Genomic DNA, 25,557 nt, shown 5'->3' with positions numbered 1-25,557 from the left:
AGTTTGGCCTGTACAATGCCTGACCCACAACTGGAATGCAAATCACTAGCCATGTCTTGGGGCCTACTACATACGTGACAACCCTCCTTGAGGGACGCAGCAAATCAGGAACTTTACTGAACCTCTGATTTGTCATTAATCACAATTGGCACCCAGGGGACACTGGGCCAAAGCCTTGTACTAGGCCTCCTCCCTTTGTGCCCTTGCCCATCCTGAAAGGTTCATTGGTACTATCACTACCACCAATCCTGAGGGATAAGGGGTTGTGCATGGGTGGCAGGCTATGATTAAGCAAGTCGTAAGTTGACATTTGATTAAGCAAGTCGTAAGTTGTGCAGGCCTGCTGTAGGATCCCCCAAAGGTGTACATCTCTGGCCTAGGCCTAACTTACAATAATTCACATGTGAATTTTATACTTACACAAGTAGGTTCCCACAGCACTCCATGTCTTGGGGCCCCTATGTCAGGAAAGGCAGGTATGCATTCATTAATGGTGTATAGCAGGTAGTGACAACTAGTGTCTCCACCACTGGCTATGTACCCTCCTCAGAACCACTGGCTATGCTTCCTCCCAAGTACTGCAAGCCTCTAAGATGCACTTCCAGTGAAAATCATCCCACAGGCATTTTGAGATGTGGGGAGGCCACACACAGAACACTCTCCGGATGTGACCAGAGCACAGCTACAGAGCTGGCACAGATCGAAGGAGATCCATTGCAGAGCGGGAGGCTTATGGAGTTGGTAATTCTCCTTTCCCTTCTGGAGCCTCCCAGTTCCTCCCCCACACCCTGCTGGATACAGTGTGCTTGTTTTTTTTTTTGTCTGTATCAGCAGGGGGAGCGGGAAGGATAGGACTGGGCTCTAAGGCTGTAATCTTATACGCATTCACCTGAGAGTAAGCCCAATTGAAATCAATGCTCCGGGAAGCCTCCAAGCAGTTTAGAATGTCAATAGCCCTCCTTTACAGTTGCTTCTCACACCAGCAATTGTTACGTAGTCTCTGATCATGGCAATTCTATGCAGGTGACTAATAACCATTAATAGATCTATCATCCATGAATTTATCTAGTCCCCTTTAAACAGTACCCAAGATAGTAGCAACGGGTGGGGGGGGGGTGAAAATTCATTCCTGAGAGAGAATTAATTATGTTTTGTTTGCACTGTTTTTAGAATGAAGAATTTTATTTGTTAGCAGTCAACACAAAAATAAGATGTTGTTATTTGCTTGGCTTTGACTTGAAAGAAAGACGGGGAGCTTTTTCTCTTTGCCATCACCATCCCCCAGTTATCCCCTCCCTGCAGTCCTCTTCCCACCAGCGCTGTCAATGCACTTCACTGCTCATTGGCAAAAATGCTAAACTATGTGGTGGCTTTGTCATGTCAAATATGCAGCATGGCAGCGGACTGAGACCACCAAACTTATTAAATCACCTCTTTTGCAAGTGCCCAAAGCTATCTGGTTGATCAGAAGGTATCTGTGCTGAAAGTCTTGCTTTGTATGCCAGAGATGCAGAGGTGAAAACTGTGTGCATGAAATTTGCTTTGCCACCTCATCCCTCCCCTTCCCTCCAGCTATGAAATTCTACATAGGTTTCCTGCATGACAGCACAATATGTTGTTGTCATCCCAGATGTTGCAATCGTCTTTTATTCCTAATTGATGACCTAAAAGGTTTTGCCTCAGCTTGATAGGAGGAGTCTCCAGGTTATGTTTTCTAAATAAATTGAAATAGCCTTATATAAAATTCAAAACTGTGTGTATGACTCTGGGTTGTGTTTTTGCTGGGTTTTTTTTTTAAGTATATAAAAGTTTAACTTTGACTTTACAAGCTTCTCTTTGCACCTCTAGACTTCAGATGTCATGTTTTGACAACAGTATTTTAATTCCTTTGAATTTTCTTTGATGTTTGTCCTGTCTGACCTTTAAAGAAACTTAAAAAAAAAAAAGATGTACTGCCATCATCATACTTATTTTTGGCTCCTTATATTTTTTGTAATAGAAAGAAAAATCAAATGACTATTGACAACTTGACAAAACAGTTTTATTCAAAATGGTTGCAAGCAATGCAAATAAATATGTGCGCGTGCACCTTATTCTACTCCCAGAAATTAATTTAGCAGCTGTCTTACTGTCAATGATTTCATTTTCTTTTAAAATGGTGTGTAGACTGCTGGTTCTCAAACTTTCTGGGAGTTTGAGATCCAGGGTAAGTCTTTGTGGGGGTGGGGTGGAAAGTGGCGATGTGATCCCCAAGCTCATGCCACTGCAGGGAACGGGGAGGGGGATATTTTTAAACTTTATTTTCCTGCTGCTGGGGTCCTGGGGTATGGGGAGCTCTGTGGAGCACTCTGCTTGTAGAATGCTGTTCTACAATGCTGTGGAGCCCTGTGGCTTGTAGAATGTTAAAAAAAGATCACAACCCACTTCCTGGTTGCAGTTGCTAAACTGCAGTGGGCTGCAATCATTTTTAGAACATTCTACAAGCCACAGGGAACCCTGCAGAGCACTCCACGGGGCTCCCCGCACTCCTGGACCCTGGCAGCAAGAAAGTAAAGTTAAAAAACAGCCCTTCTCCCCCCACAGTGGTGAGATTCTGGGGATTGTGTTGCTACTTTCCCCCTGTCCCCCACCCCTTAAAGAGAAAAGGGCAGGGATTCTCAGGATGGTGGGTTGTGACACACCAGTTTGAGAACCACTGGTGTGGTTTTACTCTTTTACTACAGTATTTTTATTTTAAAATATTTCTAGGCCACCTCCTAGTCCAAATAATGAGGCCACCAACGCATTCTGCAACTATTGCATCAGCAGTGTAATGTTTCTAGAATATTTCAAGTATTCCTGTTCAACCAAACATTTTGGTCTATGAATGAAAGGAGTGTTATCGGCAGAGGGAGAGCCACACTTATGGCAGATCTTTGTTCACTCACGGAAGGAAGGACCTCTTCTGTGAATGGAAGTGCCTTTTATTTGCCAGAGTAATAAATTGGATTCACTCCAATGCTATTCTATCTGCACTCAAGACTGCAATCTTATCCACACTTTCCTGGGAATAAACTTCAGTGAGGCTTACTTCTCAATAAATATGCAGTTTAAGGAAAGGATCTCTGTGATAAATTCTAGAGGGGTAACCTTATTAGACTTTAGCAACACGAAATAAAACTCAGAGTTTCTGGCACCTTAAAGACCAATGGCTCTGTTGTGGCACCCGCCTGGTTATCTTTCTACCTAATTTCTCCTCTATTTTTATAATTAGTATTTCGTGTTTAATATTCAATTCCATAAGCTCCTGCTTCTTTCCCTGGCTTGCAATTTTCATCTTTCTTGATTTCTCCTTTTCATCTCCTCTACTGTTGAACTTAGTTCTCCCTTATCTTCCACAGAGATTCCCCTTGGATCTACACCAGTCGTGCAAAAGAAAGGGGGCAGGGAGGCTGCTCCTGGAGGGGCCAGGACCTAGCGCGCACCCATCACCACATGATCCACCCCCTTCTGCAGCTTCCTTGTGCCCCGTTCCTTGCCCTCCCTGCCTCCATTCCACTCTCCTGCCTCCCCTGATGGCTTACCTGCCCCAGTGGCTGGCCAGAGATTCATTGATATGTGCTTCGGCAGCACACTTTAGGACTGCTTTTCAGTTTGGTTGTAGTTGGAACAGGCAAGTGACCTCTAAAATAAGCATGTGGTTCTATTTACATATACAAGTAAATATGTTCCTTTTTCATACTCTGCACATTGTTTGCAATGGTGCTTCGGGCCCCCCCCCACCTTTGTTCTTTATCCTCTCTTATTTTCCTCTCCCCTACCTCGCCCTGTCATTCCTTCCCTCCCCTTCTTCTTTGGTAAAATAATGCTGTCTTTTAAAGGCTGTTCTTGATCTGTACTAGTGGAACTCCAATTGGTAATTATATGAGTGATTATTATAGGAAAGCATTTCTCTAGTAAGCTTGCACTGATTAACCTTTTGTGATTTTGACAAGAAGGGCATATGTGGAAGCCTTTGAATTCACAAGTTCTCTGTGAATAGAAGCTGGAGGATCGGATGTCACCAGTGTAGTTCTTTCTAAGCCAAGCCTGCAAGCTGCCATTGTTGGTGTGTGTTAAAACTTGTAAAGGATGTGAAAACTTGTACGTGACCGAGCAGTGAACTTAACATTAATTCTGCATCTTTATCTTTATAAGAAGCTGAGGATATCGACCTTTCAGATATTGAAATGGCTGCTGACGTAGTCAGGTGTATCTGTTTTTTGTGGTTGTGGTGTTTGAGGCATCGCAGATAAACAATTAAAGCTTGTTTTCTCACCACACATGAAAAAAATTCAAATCCACAAACATTATCAGATATTTGATACAAGATATGCGATACAAGGACATCTGCAAGAGGGATCTGAAGGCCTTAGGAGTGGACTTCAACAAGTGGGAAACCCTGGCCTCTGAGCGGCCCGCTTGGAGGCAGGCTGTGCAGCATGGCCTTTCCCAGTTTGAAGAGACACTTGGCCAACAGACTGAGGCAAAGAGGCAAAGAAGGAAGGCCCATAGCCAGGGAGACAGACCAGGGACAGACTGCACTTGCTCCCAGTGTGGAAGGAATTGTCACTCCCGAATTGGCCTTTTCAGCCACACTAGATGCTGCTCCAGAACCACCATTCAGAGCGCGATACCATAGTCTTTCGGGACTGAAGGTCGCCAATGGTGAAGGTAGATCGGTGACTCTCACTTTCTCTCTGTTTATTTTTTATCTCTGTGATTTTATCTGCAACTATGCACATAAAATACGTTTCAAAAATTAGAATTTAATTTCTCAGGTTTCAGAGTACTCAGAGCAGTTTTTTTGTAAGAAAATGTTTTGTTTGAACTTTTTTTTAAAAGGGGGAAAGGATGAGGAAGTTGGAAGTAACTGTAGTGACGTGATGACATCACCGCAATGATGTCACCGCAATTACTCCCAGGTGGAGGGGTGGCAGATGTGGGCTGGCCCTGGCAGGAAAAGCGCCAGGACTGCCACAGATATTGACACTTTCAATATCTGATGTTGTTGGCAACCTTCAGTCTTGAAAGACTATGGTATCGCACTCTCACAGTTTGAGAAACACTGACCTAGGGGCATGCTGGGTTAATGATCCTATCTATGCATTCAGTTTACCTCAGAGAGGAAGGGCAGGAAGAGAGACACTAGAAGAAACATTCCCCCTGTTTATCTCATAAAGAAGGTTGTACCTTTCCAAAGTGGTACTTGCTACTTGTACTTCTTACAAGCTCTTGCATTTAATTTATAATCTTTAAACCTTTTTTAAAAATCTGCATTCTGATATAAATTGGAAGAAACTTTTTAGTCAACTGAGAAGTTTTTAACTGATGAATCTAACTGATTAATTGGCTAAAGATTAAGGGCCAAATCCTATCCAACTTTCCAGCCCTGGTGCAGCCGTGCCAGTAGGCTGTGTGCTGCATCCTGTGGGGGGAGGGTAGTGACGGAGGCCCCCTCAAGGTAAGGGAACATTGGTTCCCTTGCCTTGGGGCTATGCTGCAGCTGCACAGGCACTGGAAAGTTGGATAGGCCCTACGATACAGTACACCAAAATAAATGCATGTTATGTTGACAAAGGGTAAATTGACATAAGATGCTCTCAGGGAAAGTTAGAAATATTCAAGGCATATTCTCCACTACAGTTTCTCAGCATAATATATGTGATGGCGTCTGGCCTGGATGCCTTTAAAAGGGGATTGGACAAGTTTCTGGAGGAAAAATCCATTACGGGTTACAAGCCATGATGTGTATGCGCAACCTCCTGATTTTAGAAATGGGCTTTGTCAGAATGCCAGATGCAAGGGAGGGTGCCAGAATGAGGTCTCTTGTTATCTGGTGTGCTCCTTGGGGCATTTGGTGGGCCGCTGTGAGATACAGGAAGCTGGACTAGATGGGCCTATGGTCTGATCCAGTGGGGCTGTTCTTATGTTCTTAGTGTTTCTCTCACGTCTGGTGGCAGAGACACATGAATTGAAATTGGACTCACGCTTGCTGATATACCTTTCATTTACACCTATAAAGGTTTACGTTCAGTTTGTACAAGAATTACCAAGATCCAGGTCTACAGAGCTTTCGTCCTGAGTACACTTCTGTACTGCAGCGAGTCATGGACTCTTTGCTCACAACAGGAGAGGAAACTGAACGCTTTCCACATGTGCTGCCTCCGACGCATTCTCGGCATCACCTGGCAGGACAAAGTTCCAAACAACATAGTCCTGGAATGTGCTGGAATCCCTAGCATGTATGCGCTGCTGAAACAGAGATGCCTGTGTTGGCTCGGTCATGTCTTGAGAATGGATGATGGGCGGATCCCAAAGGATCTCCTCTATGTAGAACTCGTGCAAGGAAAGCGCCCTACAGGTAGACCACAGCTGCGATACAAGGACATCTGCAAGAGGGATCTGAAGGCCTTAGGAGTGGACCTCAATAAGTGGGAAACCCTGGCCTCTGAGCGGCCCGCTTGGAGGCAGGCTGTGCAGCATGGCCTTTTCCAGTTTGAAGAGACACTTGGCCAACAGTCTGAGGCTAAGAGGCAAAGAAGGAAGGCCCATAGCTAGGGAGACAGACCAGGGACAGACTGCACTTGCTCCCAGTGTAGAAGGGATTGTCACTCCCGAATTGGCCTTTTCAGCCACACTAGACTGTTCTAGAACCACCTTTCAGAGCGCGATACCATAGTCTTTCGAAATTGAAGGTTGCCAACATTTGTACAAGAATTAGAATTGCCCATCTTCAGACAAGGCTTTTTTTAATAGACAAACCCAGAAGACTTCAGGGTAAGGTTGAGGCCATGCGAGAGAATTGATGGGACAGTTTTAGATCTAATGGAGTAAACGCTAGATATAGTCTGTATATAAGCTGTACTCATCCCCACTGCACTGAGCGTTTCCTGTGAGTAGTTAGTACTGTAATAAATTGTTGAGTTAATAGAGGTGGTCTGTGATACACGCTTGTTTTTATATATCCACTGCAATCTAGTACCATGTTTCTTCAGATACATCTATTCTGGACAGAGGTGATGTCAGGTCGGGCACTGGCCCAGGGACCAAGCCATGAGGAAGATCTACCTGATTAAACCCACTAACACTTCAAAGAGCCTGAAGGTTCGGTCTTCACAGGCTGCAAAAAGCTTTTAGAACCCAAACAGGCACATTGAAACTATCTCCATTAAGTGCTCCTGAGAGCCACTGACTAATGATTTGGCTCACTTACATACCTCAGGCCCCTTTAACACTTGATGAAATTTGTTCATGGATATCTCTTCTGTATTGGAATTTTCATGAATCCTGCACAGATATTATTCCTAATGTGGGGTAATCCTACATCCATGACATCCCCTGCATTTAAAAATATAAGTGCCTTGTTGGAATTGAACAAAGGTACAACTAGATCCAGCAGAACCACCTGTGGAAATTCACCAGCAGGACTCCAAGGTGATAGCTTTTCAGACATGTCACCCAGTATTTGGTGCTCCACTTCTCAGTCTGGATGTTCTTGTACAAGCCAAATGATTATACAGTTGTTGCTGGAGTGGGGGGTATATAATGAAAAATAATTCTTTTGTGCTTTCTAAATAAAACTGCAGTCAGATTACCAAAGGTCTTTTGTATACAGTATAGAACTTTCTTAATATATATCATGAAGGCTAGCATCTTTGTGTCTGTTTGTATGTGTCCATGTATATCCACAGAAAATATCTAGTTTTAATAAGGGCAATCTGCATGCAGAATAAGGTTTTCTGGGTTGGATCATGTGCACATCATCATACAGGCAGCTTACAACATTGTTCATTGGATACATGCACATTCTGTAGGTGTCTTTGTGTAATATGTGTAACTAAGATTATAGCTGGCTATAATACAACAATGTATATGAGGTACATGATAAAGTTTTCATGTTGAGGTTAAAAGAACTGCTTCATCTCCCATGAAAAATGGTCCTGCATGTATTATCTTGCTGTAGTATTTATAACATGGGACACTTCCACAGAGTGGGACAGCTACAGTGTATACTTCAAAAACCTTTAACAAAAAAAAATTAATCTCATAATAACGTTAATTAATCAATTAGTTTAACACTATGAAAGAAATGCCTTCTATTTTCTGGTTGTCTACAATTTTACATTGAATATCCATAGTTTAGATTTGTATAGATTTTTAGTATAGTAAGGACCTTTAATACAGTTTCAGCACAATCCTATACATATCTACGCAGAAGACCCATTATGTTCAAAGTGGCTTACTCCCAGGAAAGTGTGTATAGGATTGCAGGCTCAAACAGTTAAACACTGTTTAGTAAGAACCCTTAGTAGAGATTTTTCAGTGATCTCTCTATATCTCAGAAGTTTATACAATAATAATAATAATAATAATAATTAAGTATTTATATACCGCCTTTCTGGTCATAGGCAGGCGTTCCTAAATCCCTCAAGGGGATTTTTACAATCATAGAGGTTCTCTTTTTCAAGAACCAACAACATTTCAGAATGGATCTTCCTGGTTTGGTCTCACTTCTGGCCTCCAGTTCTCCCACGCAGGCTGACAAGCAGCTCCATCTCTCACATGAGGGCAGCCAAGACGCTTCTTGCTCACACCAAGAGCAGGTGGAATCACTCAGCTTGGCTTGTCAGCTGCTTCAAGGTCTCGCCATTCTCAGCTATTCAGGGAGCTGCCTGTGTCCTCGAACTGGCGACCTTCTGATGTTATCTTCGAGCTAACAGAGGCTCTACCCTCCAGACCTCCTGCCCCACATTACAATGTGTGTAATTTACTTAATATTGACTTCAGAAATTAGTGAATGTTGAGTATTGCTATCAGATTACTGTGGCATGTCGTCCTCTTAATCTGGGGCCTGAATTAGGTGTTTTAAAATATGCAGTTAGTATAATTTTTTGCTTAAGCTGCTTGTCAACAAATATATTTTCTAAGGACACATTGATGCAAACATGGTACCTGGTATTTGTCACAAATAGCATTCAACCATTTGAAACTCTTAACTGTGACTTTATTTTTCATGCAGCAAAGAGAGTAAAAGTTACAAAACAAAAAGTACTTATGTAGTCCTGCATTTCACAGAACTCCATTTTTTTCTGTTTTTCTCCCCCCCCCCCCCCAGTTTCCATAGCTAGACGTGTACAGGACCCATTAGCTGAGCTAGTGAAAATTGAGCCCAAACACATTGGAGTTGGAATGTACCAGGTAAGGCAATGCAGATCATTTTAATCTAAGTATAATCCAACGTGATATGAAGCAACACTGAAACAGTGCTCGGTAATTAAGTGTCAACTAGTTATATGTCTGCTTTAAAAGATTTGTGGAATGGTAATAAATATTTATAAGTCCTTGTGCGGGTTTATTCTCAAAAATTCTCTGGCTTTAACGATTGCAACTGAGACTTAGCAATGACTGTAGCCAGATTTATTGTCTATTAAAAACATCAGATCAGGCTGGTAACCTGATCTCCAAAGCCTTCTCTCTTTCACGTAGCTACAACAATGGGGTTTTTTAAGCTCTCTTGGGAAAATGCTATGAGATATTGATTCTCCACTCAAAGGCTATTGGCCTGTGTCCTTGTCTATGATCTTTCTTCAGTTCATATTTGTGGAAGTGTTTATTTCATTCTATTTTAATTGATTAAATATCAACTGGGCACTGTTTTAGCAATGGAAGCATTTGTGCAAATTTCCAGCGCACCCTACAAATTAAGCGATTCTGAAACTGGGGAAAATAATATATTTTCAATTGTACAATTGTATGTAACATATATGTGTAAACACATGTGGCAGAAGTTGACAGAATCTATTGCATTGAATAGCTGTGTAAATGTGTTTTTTTCCTCTTTTAAAAATCAAAGGGGTTGTGGAGCAATATAATGCTTAAATAGTTTTTTAAAAATGAAATGCTGAACTGAGCAGTACTGTTTTAGAGGTCTCATTCAGCTGATGCAGGTATGATCACAGACAAAATGTTGTGGGGCAGGGCAGCAGGGGAGGATAGCCCTTGCTTTCCCAACAGCAGAGTGGCACGGGAGCGTAGGGAGACAGCACAAGAAGCAGGCGATCCCAAACAGAGCCAAAGAAGCAGACGCAGGCTTGTTTGTTGCAGAAGCAGGTATTGGTAAAGGAGCAGGCAGAAGAGTAGTCAGTCAAACGGTCCAGAAGTCAGGGATACAGCAGGTCACAGTCACGAGAAGCACAGTCCAAGTCACAGAATAAACCAGCAGCACAACACGCAGAAACTCCACCACAGCAACCCACATTTGGTGTCTGCTCTTGCCACCATATATACTGGGGCCAGCCAATCAGAATAGGGCAACTTCATAGTCACAAGACTGTCTTGTGACCCTTTCTGATTGGCTGTCCAGTGGTGCATTGCACCACTCCACCATAGCCTACGTGACTCAGCACACATCACTCCCCAAGTCACATGATTCCCACCTGCAACAGGGGCAGCTAATTGCATCAGCTGTGCTGCTTTACATTTAACTTACATTTCATACCAGGCCTGGACATCAAGGCCCCTCCTGCCGCATCCTGGCTCACAACAGTTCAGGGCCTGGGATGCCAAAGGCCTGACACTTTCTTTATCAATATTGAAACAAAGGCAAACCTTCAGTGAACTATCAGTGAAAATATACCCCTTTTCTAGACGGAATGAATTATTTGCAGTCAGATGATAATACTATTCAATGAAGGCTTTTACAAATTCCACCCTTGAATGGAAGCATGCAAGCGTCCTCTGTACGTTTGTGTATAAATAGTGTGTGTGCATCTCTCTCTGTGTATTTAAACATGAATCTTGCCATTAAAACAGCCAACAGTAACAAAATAATAAATCTTAGCATTTACCTACTTTTTTTTCATAACACTCAAAGTAATTTATAAACATATGAACCCACCTTCTACCGAGTCAGACTGTTGGTACATCTGATCTGACCCAGCATTGTCTATTTTGAGTGGCAGCAATTCTCCAGATCCTTTTAGTTGGAGATGACAGAGATTGAATCTGAGATCTTCCTCATCCAAAGTAGGTCACTGTGAGCTATGGCCTCCTCTTTCCCTAAATAGTAACAGTTGCATTTAAATCATGTATGTAGGAATACATGTGTGAAAATGAAATACAATCCACTGCATCAAATTTACTGGAGGAAAAATCCATTATGGGGTACAAGCCATGATGTGTATGTACAACCTCCTGATTTTAGAAATGGGTTATGTCAGAATGCCAGATGCAAGGGAGGGCACCAGGATGCAGGTCTCTTGTTATCTGGTGTGCTCCCTGGGGCATTTGGTGGGCCGCTGTGAGATACAGGAAGCTGGACTAGATGGGCCTATGGCCTGATCCAGTGGGGCTGTTCTTATGTTCTTACATGTTCAAAAATATAAATGCTACCTTTTTTCAGGATTCCATTACATACTTTCTGTTAATAACCTTTTCAGCAACTCTGTAATGCAGATCCGTATTACTGTTCTCGGTGATGGAGGACTGAGGCTGAGAGAGTAGTAGACAAAAGCATCAGTATAAATGTTTATGTTTTTATAGCCTGCATTATGTGAAGTTTGATAAGTAAATTAGCATTAAAAACCCAAGTTCTAAAACTCTTGGTCAGCTAATGATCGAAATAAACCAGCAGTGTTTCTTGGGTTGGATTTATGAGCACCATGAGGGGGGAGAAATCAAGAGAGCAAATCAGTGTGTGACATGCTGCCGAGGCCCTTTTCTGGGAACATTGACAAGAGCCCCTGAAGAGCATCTTTGGAAGCTTTAAAGACTGTAGAGGACTTTTCAGAAGATAGAGTACCAAAATAAAAACTCTGGGTCGGCAAGATGACAAGTGTGTCTTGCTGCTTCCCCTACACTTCTCTGGTGACACTGCACAGCAGATAATACCTTTAGGTAGATTAAAATCCCTTGTCAGAAGTTTTTAAGAGAAAATATCACCCCAGAAGGTATAGAAGATGCATGTTCAGTGATGTAAAAGAATTCTGAATCACCGGAGCATTCACTGCCACTTTGGGAGGCAAATTGTGCAGCTTGTGTGTCAAAAGAGTTGTTATCCTTGGGCAACAGAACAAGTCTGAGGGAAGAGGATTAAATTATTGTGACTTTTCTTCCTTTAACAACAGTTGGTTTATTTGTTTTCAAACAATAAGTTGGAGGAGGAATGGATAAGTTCACTCGGAAGTGGAAGCAAGGATACCTTACAATAGCTGCTCCACAGCACCATTATTTTGTCTCTCCAGTTTGGAAGAGGACTCCTGCTTATTACAGTTGGTGTTTAATACAGTAGGTGAAGTTATAGCTAATAATAACTTGTAATGATAGCCAAGATGGTTTGGGAGTTGAACTTGGGGCCCAATCCTAAACAGTGCACGCCAGCTCACCACCTACATGCACTGTTGCAATGTGCCGTAAACCACGTTTGGGAGCCCTTTGTGCCGGCCAAACTAGCCCAGCTCAGCCATCAGTGGAACACTGGGGGGTTCGCCACACTGTGGCCGCCTGAACCTCCAGGTGGCAGAGGGTAGGTGGGGGAGGAGATGTTCTGGGGCAGGGAGGAGGTGTGCCAGGGAGGAGGGAGCAGTTTGGGAGGGAACAGGACTGGTGGAGCTCAGCTCCACCGGATCCTGAGCTTCGTGTCAGGCTGCATGACTTGAAACAGAGGCTCTTGATTCTATGGCAGCCCAAGGGCTGCCGCAGAATCAAGTAGCCCCATTGTGGAGCTACTTCCCTTACCTGGGGGAAGGGGACGAGGAGCTGCTGGCGGCTGCCCTGTTGTGCACAGGATGCCATGGCAGCCATTTCGGTGCCATGGCAGTCCCAGCGCAATGGGCAGTTTAGGATTGGACTACCCAGCACGGAAGATACAGGTACAAATTCCCACTAAGCCATAAAGCTTCCCGGGTGACCTTGGCCCAGTCACTATCTCTGAGCCTCATCCACCTCACAAGGTTGTTGCGAGGATAAAGGAAGAAACTATGTATACCACCCTGAGCTCCTTGGAGGAAGGGCAATATAAAAATGTGAAAATAAATAGCAGAAGCCTAACTAATCTGGTGTCCTGATATTATATTACAGTATAGAGAAGATGGCAATGATTGTAACCTGTTGTGGATATTAGTTCTGCTGTGGATATAATCCACTCTGAAGCATAGCTTGTGTACAATATGCAATACAAATCTAAGCATGTTTACTCAGGAGTAAATCCTGCTGAATTTACAGTGTGTTTCAGATTGCAGTCCTAATCATTCATTTTCAATTGGGTTTCTGCAGGAGAATCTTCCAGTAGATGGTGCCTAGTATTATTTATTCAAGATACTGTGTTTCCCATGAAGATCCTAAACATTTAAAAATGAGACAGATAAATCAGTTAAGCTTATATCATGAGTAGCAGTTTAGTACTGCCTTAAGGCGATGTGGGTTTTCTGGAAAACTTTAAATCAAAATGTTCTCTGGATTTCCCTGAATGTATGCGGATCTGATTTCACATGTTTGGATAATATGTACTGTTAGTTTTAATTTGCCTCTCTGTTTTAACCCCGCCCCTGTTTACAAATAAATAAGATCTTGTGCTATGTGTGATTTATATTTAGATTTCCTGCCTTAAAAAAGCAAAAATTAATTACAATTTGATTGGCATTGTATCCATCCATCCAAATATTACTAAAAGTTGTGAAACAATACCTTTTTGGGAATGGAAAATGTTTTGTGGAAGAATATTGTAGTGGAAAATTTTCCAGCCCACTTGACTGACTCTGAGGTTTAAAAACTTAAAGAAATAATAATATAAGGTGATGGCTGCATTTCTCAGTAAGCTGAAAGATGTGCCTATTACCAAATTTTTGTGCACATGTACATGCACACACAGTGCCGTTGAGTAGCAAAATCAGTATGTATGACTCTTTATCCAGAGAGACAAGACAGGTCCTTATCCCAAGATAATCTAGAAAGAGACATAAGGGAGACAGTCAAGGAGATGAAGGTAAAGGAGACAGGGAAAAACGAGGGAAGCAGATGTGATTGTTTCAGTAACACATATTTAGCTTAATTAAAGTAGGAAAAGAAGACTAAAGTGTGGTGCCAAAAAGTATAGATTACATTCAGATACTTGAGGTTTTAAGGGCAGAAATGCTTCTTTTTTAGCACAGGACTCCTACTCGCATTACTTTGGGATATGACAGTCACTGCTGCACAGCTCCTTCCCATGTAGTGACAATACCATCAGGGGTGCTTGGTCACATGGGAGGAGCCACCTGCCATTTGTAAGAGGGGCAATACTCGTGGGTGTGGAGGTTGCAGGATAGGCTCCTTCCACATGATCCCAGGCTCCATAACACAGGAAAGAACTGCAACAACTCCAATGCCTCAAATGTAATGTAAAGGCCTTAGCAGACCCCATTTGAAGGCTGCCTTAGCCCATTTTATTGTCGAGTCCAATTTATAAGCAACTTTGGAAAAAATCCCTTCAATAATACCTTTCTCTTCATTCTGTACTCTGAAATCTTCTCTCCTTAACACATTTGGGAAATTAACATCCTTTTAAGCATTGGAGAGATAATATGTATAGATTTTCATACCCCCAGAAGGGAAGCATACTTCGTTCCAGATGTAGCTGCAGCATTTTGTGTCAAATAAAATCTGCAAATAATGCTTTTATATGTAGGATCCTTAAGGGAAAACAGTTGAACTAATTTCTCCCCCTAGTTTCCATGTATTGCTCAAGGGGCCTGATCAAAGATGGATTTTATAAAATATAATTGGAATACCTAATGTGAAGTTTAAATACAATGCAGGCAATACCATGCTTTCCCCTTTTGCCCTCTCTCTGGCCTTCCACCTTTCCCTTGGTAGTTAGATTTGCAGTTTTTTTCTTTTCAAAGATTTTGTTCTGGGACCTTTACCATTCCAAAATGAAACTAGATATTATATATAATATATTGGTAACTTTAAAAAAATCAAGATTGACATAAAGGGCCTGGAGAGCGTTTTCCAAAAATAACCTATTGGAAGTTAAGGGAGTGTTTGTTTCACTGAGGGTTGCTTCCTCTTTAATTGACAGTGGGAGAGTTCCTTTAATATTCTCAGGTGTCCTGCTGGTATTGCTGTCATGTGAGTACAAATTTGGTTTACAGTTTTTGCACCTAATTCTTTAAACTTTAAGTGGCATGAATAGGCCCATTAAATCCTAGCAGGGTCTTCTCAGTTGGATCCCAGTGGGAAGTCAAGTTCTTCTTTCCTGGCAAGCAGGGTAGATGTTTTCTCTCCCCCCACCCCCATTCTCACTAGGATATTTTTATGCTTAGGCCACACCAGGGAAAGGCATGTGCATTGGCAGGCTTTGTTGAAACAGAACCTCAGAATCCATCTCCTGCTATGTTGTGGACCTGCTTGTAACATTTGTTCTTAAAGCAAAATTCAGCCTGGGCAGCCATCTGAAAGCATGTATCGCACAAGTACAAACTTATTTAAAAGTGCATGCTGGTTTAAAGAAGTCATGGCATTGCAGAATGAGAAGGCTGTCTTCTGTTCCACCCCCTTCAGTGACATTTATGTTCATTTAAGTAAATTAATTTTATAAGCACTTTGGTATATATTTTGATTCTTAAAGCCTTTTGGTTCTCCTACCAATGAAGAGACCACTAATAGACTTTTTCTGTTATGAAACATGGTTTTTTATTTATTTCAAAAATTATATACCATTTTTCTCTATTCAGCCTCAAAGAGGTTAAAATAAATTAAAATGCTACAATAATACCACACAATTAAGCACAATAAAATTTAAACCTGACATACAAAATGTAGAAGTTTTCTTGATGTTATCTGTGCTGTCATTCGTAGGTGCCATGTTAATACCACCCTATTGTCCTCCTATTGTTCTTATGCAGCAACAAATGCTTCTTATGTCATCTTATAGGATGGTGGTTCTTCTCTGTATTACTGTTTCATTCTGGTTGATTCAGGACATGGTGAATCCCAATCTGCTTCCCAGGCCTTATCCACCTGCATGGCTCAATGCGTACTTGTGCCAACTATATTGCTGGAGCAGGTGTGAGTTGACCCATTGTGGGTTTGGGGCTTAACTCAGGGTGAGGGAACAAATGTCCACTCAACCCGAGGAGAACTCCAGCAGCCAAAAATCCCCCGCAGGACGCAGCGGGAGCCATGCTGCTACTGCTTCGGCATCACTGCCCAGGGATTTAGGTAAGATTGGACTGCCCATACTATCTCAGCCCTAGCTTTCTTATACTATAACTTAGCCTTGAAATGCTTGCATATCCCCCTCCCCAGTCTTCCCCTGCTTTCCCTTTCCTTTGTTGTCTTCTTTGTGTGCTTTTTAAAGATTATGAGCCCTTTACCTTCTGTAAAGTGCAATACATATGAATGGTACTAAGTAAATAATATCAAGACAAACATCCTCTGCCTCAAATCCCAGACTGTTGTGTTTTAACACAGTGAAATTAATTTCACCATAGTTTTAGATACCTTCCTTTACATGCCCCCAACTACTTGAAAACCTGAGTCTCCAAAAGAGAAGAGAAACGTGTATTTGTATTTTGCATATATGTGTGTGTCTCTCCCCCCCCCCGCTAAGATATTTGGCACCTGAGATCTGTATAGCTTATTTCTATTTTATATTTCAACATGGGTAAGTATATAGATTCATTGTGTTTACTGTAGTAGTCATGAATAGTGAATGCCAGCTGACTATGTTTTTCCACTTAGTGCTTGAAATTTCTCTCTCTCTCTCTCTCTCTCTCTCCCTCTCTCTCTCCCCCATACACACACATGTAAGGGGGGGCTGGGGAGCGAGGGGATGAATAGGACTATAGGGTATTTCAGGTACAATAGAAGGCTGGTGTCTTGAGACAGTTGCCTGAAAAAAGTGGTTTTGAGGGATGATGTGCAGCTGAGTGGTTTCTAAATTCTCTGAGGTGTGATTATGTCATAACAACCATAACTTCTGGACTTGTTTTATTACTTTTATTAAAACAAATATGTATGAAAGTGCTTTATATTTTTTGTGATGAGGGAAATGAGGTGGCTAATTTATGAGGTGAACAGAATTTTCAGCAAGCTGTGCGCTGTTTGCTTAGATATGCTTCAACCACACTGTTTGCAGCGAAGTGATTGTTCATTGGTCTGATTTGTGGATTTGTGCTGTCAACGTTCAGATATGCAGTTTGTCTCCAAAATGCCTATTTTACAATTTTTTCCTCCTAGGAAAGGCATTATATGATAAGGATTTTATGAGGGTGTGAGTGTGTGTAAGAAACATAACCGATATGCTGTTTTTAACACAAGGCATTATTTTCTCACAGTTCTATATAGGTACATCACATTGAATGTATTTTTTTCTGAAATTCTCAATATATAGGCACTTCTATGATCCCTAGAAAAATCTAGTCAACCACTTTAGGAAGTATGATGCTGGACTAGTGGATCTTTGGTCTGATCGAACAAGTCTGTTCTGATGTTCTTAACGACGGGAGTGGGATAGACTGGGATCACAGTGATGAGCTTAGCTGCCAACCTATATGCATTCATTACAGCACCAATAGAAAACCCCCATGTGTAGAATTATATGCACAGAGAGGTCTTTTCACATGCTGAGAAACCCTTGAGAAATCAGCATCCCAATTGTGCAGAAAGCGCTCTTTCTGCATGAATGTCCATAACACAAATTGTCAAACTCCTAGGTTCCTGGCCAAGGCAAATTTATTGTCCCAAGTTTTAAACAATTCCACAGGTTGCTAATCCATTTCTAAGCACCTTCAAGGCCTTCAAGATGCTAATACTTGCCTTCATAGTCCTTTATGGCTTGGGATGTGGATATCTGAAGGGCTGCCTCTTTACACATGAACCATCCTGCCTGTTGAGGTTGTCTTCTGGAACCCTTTCTTTTCCTCCCCCCAGAGCAGTGATTTTCAACCTTTTTCATCTCACGGCACATTGACAAGGCATTAAAATTGTCAAGGCACACCATCAGGTTTTTGACAATTGACAAGGCACACCATGCTGGCAGTGGGAGCTCACATCCCCCATTCGTCCTACTAATAAATGACCTTCCCTCAAATTGCTGCAGCACACCTGTGGACCACTCACGGCACACCAGTGTGCCATGGCACAGTGGTTGAAAATGGCTACCCCAGAGGTTAGGTGGCTAGAACCCTAGGGAAAAAAGCCTTCTCCCTTGTGGTGCTCTATCTGCTCTCCCTGGGGAAGCTCATATAGCACCAACTCTGATGTCATTTTTGGCATTAAATGGAGTCTTATTAAAAAAAATTTACTCAGGCTTTTAAAAACATTGTTAAAAGTTTTTTTCTTTCTACTGCTATATCTTTGTTTTTAATGATCTGCTGTTTTAATATATTGTAAATAAGTTACATTTTGCTTGTTGTGGTACTATTGTAAACTGCCTTGGGAGTGGTGACACTGAAGGGCAGGATATAAGTTCCTAAACAAACAAACAAATGACTTTCTTGCTACATGCAAAAATAGCTTAAAGGCATGGATTAAGTTCATTCTTGAAACCTGGCAGGCTTTACGGTAAATATGAGTATACAATTAGTCTAGAATGATTTATAGTGGTTTTATATGATTTAATTTATTCTTTTGTTGAAATACATATGTAAAATGTTTTGATGATGCATAAAGATTGTTTGAAATGAATGCAAAGTACCAGCATGGATTATACAAGGACTTTTCTCAGGGAGAAAAAAAATAACTACCAGTTTTGGCAAGAAGGAATGAGAGTCTAAAATTTCCTAAAGAATGGAAATGTTTCTCTCAGTGGAAGGTTTGTGAAATCTTCCATAAGAGGGAGGTGAGTGTGGATGTGTGTTTGCTTGAATGTGTAGCTATTACAAGTGGCTGAGTTGGATAAAATGGTAGTTTCTCTTTCTTTAATGACCCAGTGAAAAACCAGTTACTTCTAGCTTTAGATATTAATATTTCAGTTTTTTAAAGTGTTCATTAGTACGCAGAATGCTGTTTTGGAATACTCATCATAAAGTTTTTAACTACATGTCCAAATTTTCATTGCCTAGAGCAATAAATCCAGGGTTTAATTTATGATTATAGAAATCAAAAGGGCAATCCAATAGTTAACCTAATATACTGCTTAAGGGTTAAATGCCTGGATGCACTTTAGTTTTCTAAAGTTTTCAAAAAAAAAGTTTATTACTTTTGTATCCACCCATTATGTCTTCTAGAAATTGATTTACGGAATTCTCTACCACAGGACCTGGTGATGGCCATTAGCATGGTTTTAACAGTATAAGTTCATGATAGATGTGAATCTCCATATTCAGAGGGAGTATATGTCTGATGACCAATTGCTGGGAGATTGCTTTCATGACCTTTTTCTGAAATGGATTCAGTTTCCCAAACAGCTCTCTTCCATGAAGAAGGCTCTTTCTGTCTTAGGAGCATTGTGCAAGAAAAAAGTCTTCTTATCCTGACTTGTTTTTACTTTTGTGAGAGATCTTGTGTAGCGATCTGTTAAATTTGTAAGTTTAAGGCTACAATCCTATGCACACTTTCCTGGGAGTAAGCTCCACTTAAATCTGAATAGACGTGTAGGATTATGCCAATAGTTAAGTTTCAGCCCAGTCTTCTCCTGGGTTTTTGGCAGTGGATCTTGTTATCCTCTGCTGTAAGTTCAGACAACAGTGGCACGAAAGGCAAACTGCCATTAGACACACCATTAGACTACACATGTAGAACAAATGGCTGGAGGCCCCTCATGCCTGCCAATGGCCTATGCAGGCCACGACAGAGCAGGTAAGGTTGTGGTGGGTGGGTCGTGGCTGGTTCAGGGAAGCAACTGGGGGCAGTTAAGGGGTGGACCTCAGCGGCAGTAGCTTATGTCAAATCCTATCTCCCTCTCCCGATCTGGGCCCACCCCCTGACTCTACTCAGACTTATGTCAGTAAAAGACCTGGTGTGGGTCTAGGAGAACGATTAAAAACCAGGCAGCCTACATAGAGGTAAGTGTAAAATTTCTGGTTGTGTCCTCCCCTACAGTATGCGCTCTATCGGCAGTGCTGCATGCTGTAACTAGCGGAGTGCAGGACTGGGCTGTTTGTGTCCCCAGCATTGCAGTCCTATGCATGTTCACTCAAAAACAAGTCCATTGAGTTGAAAGAGACTTACTTCCAGGCAGATGTGTTTGGATTGTGATCAAAGTTTGTGTCCATAGGGAAGCTATGCATTGAATTCCTTATCTCCCAATCCTTTCCAAACCCTTACAAACTGTTCTACGTAGGCACTTGCTGAATCCTGCAATCCATTTATTTCCTTCCTTATTTGGACTAATTTCAAATTTTCTCAAGTCTCAGGACATGTTCTGAGAGTACATGTCAACTGTCTCCTTCCTGAAGTTAAGCATCTCCAGGTCAGTGCCTGAATGGGTTGACTGTCTGAGAATCCCATATGCACTGTTTGAAGAAAGGCAGGATCCTGAAAAATAGCCTACCAGTAATTATTACCTAAGAACTGTACAGTCTCTAATTTATTAAAAACATAGTAAAAGATCATAAGATACATTTTTATTTATTTTTAAATTCTGGTTTTCACAACATTTTTGTTAACACTATCAGAGTAAATGCACTGTAAACAATATACTAGTAGAATCATTAGTCAATTTCTTCTTTAAGGTGCCTGGTGTGTTAAGCCAGAGGCTCAATATTAACTGGGGTGCCCAAACCCCAGCCCGGGGGCCATTTGCCACCCTCAGGGACTCACAATCTGACCCCCTGTAGCCCCTGACTCCAATGAGCCTCTGGCCCTCCGAGACTTGCTGGAGCCCATGCTGGCCCACGCAACTGCTCTCAAAGTGTGAGGGTGATTGTTTGACATCTCGTGTGAGCTGTGGGATGAGGGCTCCCTCCACTGCTTGCTGTTTTATGTCTGTGATGCAGCAGCGGCAGTGAAGAAAAGGCCGGCCTTGCTTTGTGCAAGGTCTTTTATAGGCATTGAGCTATTGCAAGACCTTCATTCATTCATATAAGTTCCATTTCTAATATATTCATTTATGTAAATTTATTCAAATTTCAAAGGTGAATTAATTCTCTTTTTTCCCTGGCCCCCAACGCAGTGTCAGAGGATGATGTGGCCCTCCTGCCAAAAACTTTGGACACCTCTGATATTATAACATAGAACTTATAACACATAACTTGGATCATGCAATTCAGTTCACAGCAGGGAGAAACAACAACGAATGACTGTGAGCAAATGCAGCTACACATAGTTGCAACCTGATTTACTCAGAAGTAGACCCATTGTTTCCATGGGTGTATTTCTTAAGTAATGGTGCACAAGATTGTGGCCTGGGTGAAAAAGTCCCAGGCCACAATCCTGTGCACCATTACTTAAGAAATACACCAATGGAAACAAGGATTACATCCTGGTGTTTTAAAAACTAGACATCTGCCAAACATCTGCGTAGTGGAATGAGGCTGCAGAAGGGTCTGCTTAAGAGAACAAGGCTTGCTTGATTTAAATGGAAGCCTTGAACCCTGGCTTTCTTTTTTTCCTCTGGAGTAGTGTAAAGATTAACTGCAGCTTGCCTTGAAGCCTGGTCACCGTAGAGATTGATTGCCCTGTCTTTATCTCTGCTGCTGCAACAGCCCTGACCTCTAGTGACCTCACAGATAAGGCTAGGAGATGATTTACTAACAAATTCCTAAACAAACAAATTTATTGGCAGAAATTTCTCCCCTTATGGGCGAGTATCTGTGGTAGCTTTAAAGACCACTTCCAGGTTTCTTGCTCCTCTATTGTCACCCCAGAATGCATTGGTTAGAGACACTATACCATATTCAGCCACTAGGTGAGGTGAATAATGGAATCTAATAAAATGAAATTATAATTATTTAACAGTGCAAAGGAAGGAAATAGGATCTTGGTGCTTTTTTTCCTTGTTACAAGGCATTTCAAGGTGGGCCTAAGTATTAGTGGTGAGTCAAATCAGTGGATACTGAGGTTCCACCTATAGTTGCTCTGGCCTTTGTATCCTGACCAGGATTCTGTAAAAAATTGTTGGTGCTTTTGCATTGCCATATAACTTAACAACAAAATTTCTAAACCATTAACTTTGAATCATTATGATAATTATTTTTGCTGTTTTTCTACTATTCCCCAAGGTGTACATTTTATTACATATTTTGGTTCCTCATATCATTTCAGCAAAACAGTATTTTCTGCCATAAATATTCCTAAGCACTGTGCCTTTTCTGTTATCTATTGGTGTGGAAGTAAAGCATAACTTTTTCAAACTTCTTGCTTTCTCAATTGTATTTGGCTAATAAAACTTATTTGCAACTAGTTTGTTTTTCACCCCTAACACCACTTTGCCATAGAAATTAATATCTTGCTTTATTACACAGTGATTATTATCTCTGACCTTTATTTTTTGGATCACCAGCATAAATATACACTTTTTCAGTGTCAGTCATTGTCTAAAATTTCATCTTTGTTCTGCTTTCCATTACATACCGTGAAATATATGAAATTAAATTAAGTGCTACTCTAAACAGAAACTAAATGTGCCCTAATCCAGAGTTACGTTGTTTGCTTTTATAACTGTAAGTCATAAGTAATTAATTTTCCTTGGAAAATTAATTCACTTACCATTCCCAGTAGCATCATATGTTGACACAGGGTTATAGATAGTTTAATGTTTTTCTTCAGCAAGTTGGCCTCAACTCTGGAAGACCTTAAATCAAAATAAATTCAAATTTACCCACTACATATAGTCAGTGTTATTTAAGATAAATGTTGTCTTTATTACTGTCATCCAGATGATGATTCCAAAACTTCATTCAACCTTGCAAAATCTTAACCCGGGGGTGGGTGGGGGACAATAGTCAATCTCTCTCTGTCTCACTCTTTCTTTAAACATTTCCTCCAATTTTATGTTCCACCAAGACTGACCACTACAAGGCTAAATCGGAGACTCACTAATACCCAAATCTGAGGTTCATTCAAGAAGTATGGTAAAGCTTAGTTGTTTGACTTGATTTTCTGGGATCAGTGTTAAGCTAACAGATGAGTGTGGGATTTTTAATTGGGTTTTGGGTTTTTAAAGTAGGGGGGGAGAGAGAAAGAGTGTGTTTTCATTGTTCTTCTGTTCTGAGCCTTTAGCATGAGCAGGATAAAAATTGACTGAGTAAAAAGTTTCAGAATGTTGTATGTCTTATAAATGTCATAAATTCAGATGGACAGGCTTCAGTTATTTGGGTTATTGTATTTTTGTCATGACCCTGAGATCCAACAAGTGGAACCAGCAGCCAAATGGACAAAGCGTGATACAAAATGATGTGACATGGGGAAGGGCCAGTTCCCAGTTGCACCCCAGGAGCCATTCACTAGAGTGCATTGCTTGTACAAATACAAATTCGCATCTGAATTATTACATATTATTTAGATTTTAAGACTCTAAAACCAACCAGTGAAGCTGAACAAATTCCTGATCAAAGGCAACCAATTAATATTCCTATTTTTCAAGGGAGGAATACTATGACTGAAATGGAAGTTAATAGCACAATGCCATCTATGCCTGAGAATTTTTGTCTTACAGTTGGTATTGTTAAGCTCTGGGAGTCAGAAGCCCTTTGTGATCTGCTAAAAATCACCCAGAAACTCATCAGTGGATCCCAGTTGACCTTCTGCCTTCCCCCATTATAAATAATTTATTTATGTTATCACGAAGATAGGCACCAGTGGTAATTCAGACTATTTAGAAACACAAGGATGGTGGCTTACATTTCAGTATCACACATATAATCTCAGTATAAAAATTCAAGTTATTATGGTTGATCTTAACCGTTCTGTTGACTGATGGGCACACTGCCTTCTTTGATAGCACATTAATCCAAAATCTGTTTATGTCCATGATCTGAATTCTATGGATATAGGCGTTCCTGTTGCTAATTTTATGAACAACTTTCACATACCACTTTTCCACAAAAAGGCTCACAAAGTAGTTTGCATAGCAGAAGAAATGAAAAATGGGTTCCCTGTCCCCAAGGGGCTTAAATAAAATAAAATAAAAATTAAAAACATCAGTAGTCGCAAGAGACACCAGAACAGCTGCTAGAAAAAATGCTGTGCTGGAATGAATAGGAATTCGCTGTCCCTCTGCCAAATACCACTTAAAAGGGGCCTCTTCACCCAGGTGGCAGGGTTTATTTCACCAAAAGTGTCACTTATTTATTATTTATTTATTGACTGCAATTTTTATCCTGCCTTTCTCCCTAAAGGGACCCAATCTGTCTTGTGACAGATAAACAGAAGAGGTCCTAGACAAAGAAGTTTGGGGATGGTATTCTATAATGGGGTGCCATGTCAGAAAAGGCTCCGTCTCTGTAGGCAGATGGTAGCCATCCACCTACCCCCAGTAGTGGGACTCCTTGCACCTTGCCTGAGTACTTATATGGCCTGTCTCTGTTGGTCATTCTGTCAGCAGTCTTGCTCTTGAAAACCCACTTTTGCCAAAAAACCTTTGACGCAATCTCTCATTCCCCTTATGCTGTTGTGACTAAACTTAGATACATGTAACTGGAATAGACAGACATTCTTCCTCTATTTTTCCCCATCTCCATTTCTTCCCTTGTGTTAAACTATCGATTATAAACTCTTGAGTAGCGGAGGAACCTGTCTTGGTAGTCTTTGTTAAAGTGTCATGTTGTAGTGGATAGTGCAAATGTATTATTATTATTTGTTTATACAGCTTATTAATCCCTTCTGTGTCTCACAGAGGACATTCCAGAACTTTGGCATTTGCACCTTCTCCTGAGTAGTAGTCAGGTTCTTTGAGTTAGCCTTGCCCATTCCAGTGGGAGGGCTACTCTGCCCTCTCTGACTTGCCCTGCCTTGTGGGCAGAGCAGCAGAGGTTTCTGGGAACTGGTTGAAGTTATTTAAAAAAAAAAATGTTGTTTGTGTTTGTTTTTTTTCTTTTGGGGTTATCTTCCTCCACAACTCCATCAGCAAAGCCAGCCAGCCTGTCAACAATTCAAAGCTTTTTGAAATAATAATAATAATAATAATAATAATAATAATAATAATAATAATAATAATAATAATAATAATAATTAATAAAACTTTATTTCTATCCCGCCCTTCTCCCCAAAGGGACCCAGGGCAGCTAACAACATATAAAACAGATTAAAACATAATTTCACAAACAGATAAAAACACATTAAAAAACACATTAGCAGAACCCATAAAAACAGTAGTCAGATAAAAGTCAGAATAAAAGAGCATAAAACAGCAGTACTTAGAGGAATCAAGCCTGTAAAAAGCAACTAAAAGATGTATAAAAGATGTTAAAAAGGCCATGAAGTCAGAAGGCTTGATTAAACAACAAGGTCTTCAGGCCTCACCGAAAAGTCTCCAGAGAGGGAGCCATTCTCAAGTCAAGGGGAAGGGAGTTCCACAACGTTGGTGCCACTACTGAGAAGGCCCTATTTCTTGCTGCTGCCCCACATACCTCCTTAGGCGGCGGCACTTGTAAAAAGGCCTTCTCTGATGAC

General features: G+C 41.2%; 1 protein-coding gene across 2 annotated transcripts in view; it reads left to right on the top strand.

Moving 5' to 3' along the window:
• The window catches only part of SRBD1 (S1 RNA binding domain 1), a 193,008-nt gene that overhangs the window by 92,826 nt on the left and 74,625 nt on the right, over positions 1-25,557 (top strand). For both annotated transcript variants that reach the window (XM_066611811.1, XM_066611813.1), the window contains exon 16: positions 9,137-9,219. In XM_066611811.1, the coding sequence (XP_066467908.1) occupies positions 9,137-9,219 (83 nt within the window). The remainder of the gene's footprint in view (positions 1-9,136; positions 9,220-25,557) is intronic.

The sequence above is a fragment of the Tiliqua scincoides genome, chromosome 1, assembly GCF_035046505.1.
Source record: "Tiliqua scincoides isolate rTilSci1 chromosome 1, rTilSci1.hap2, whole genome shotgun sequence".
Lineage (NCBI taxonomy): Eukaryota > Metazoa > Chordata > Lepidosauria > Squamata > Scincidae > Tiliqua > Tiliqua scincoides.
Note: the sequence above shows the minus strand (reverse complement) of the source record. Positions and strands in the feature narration are given on the sequence as shown.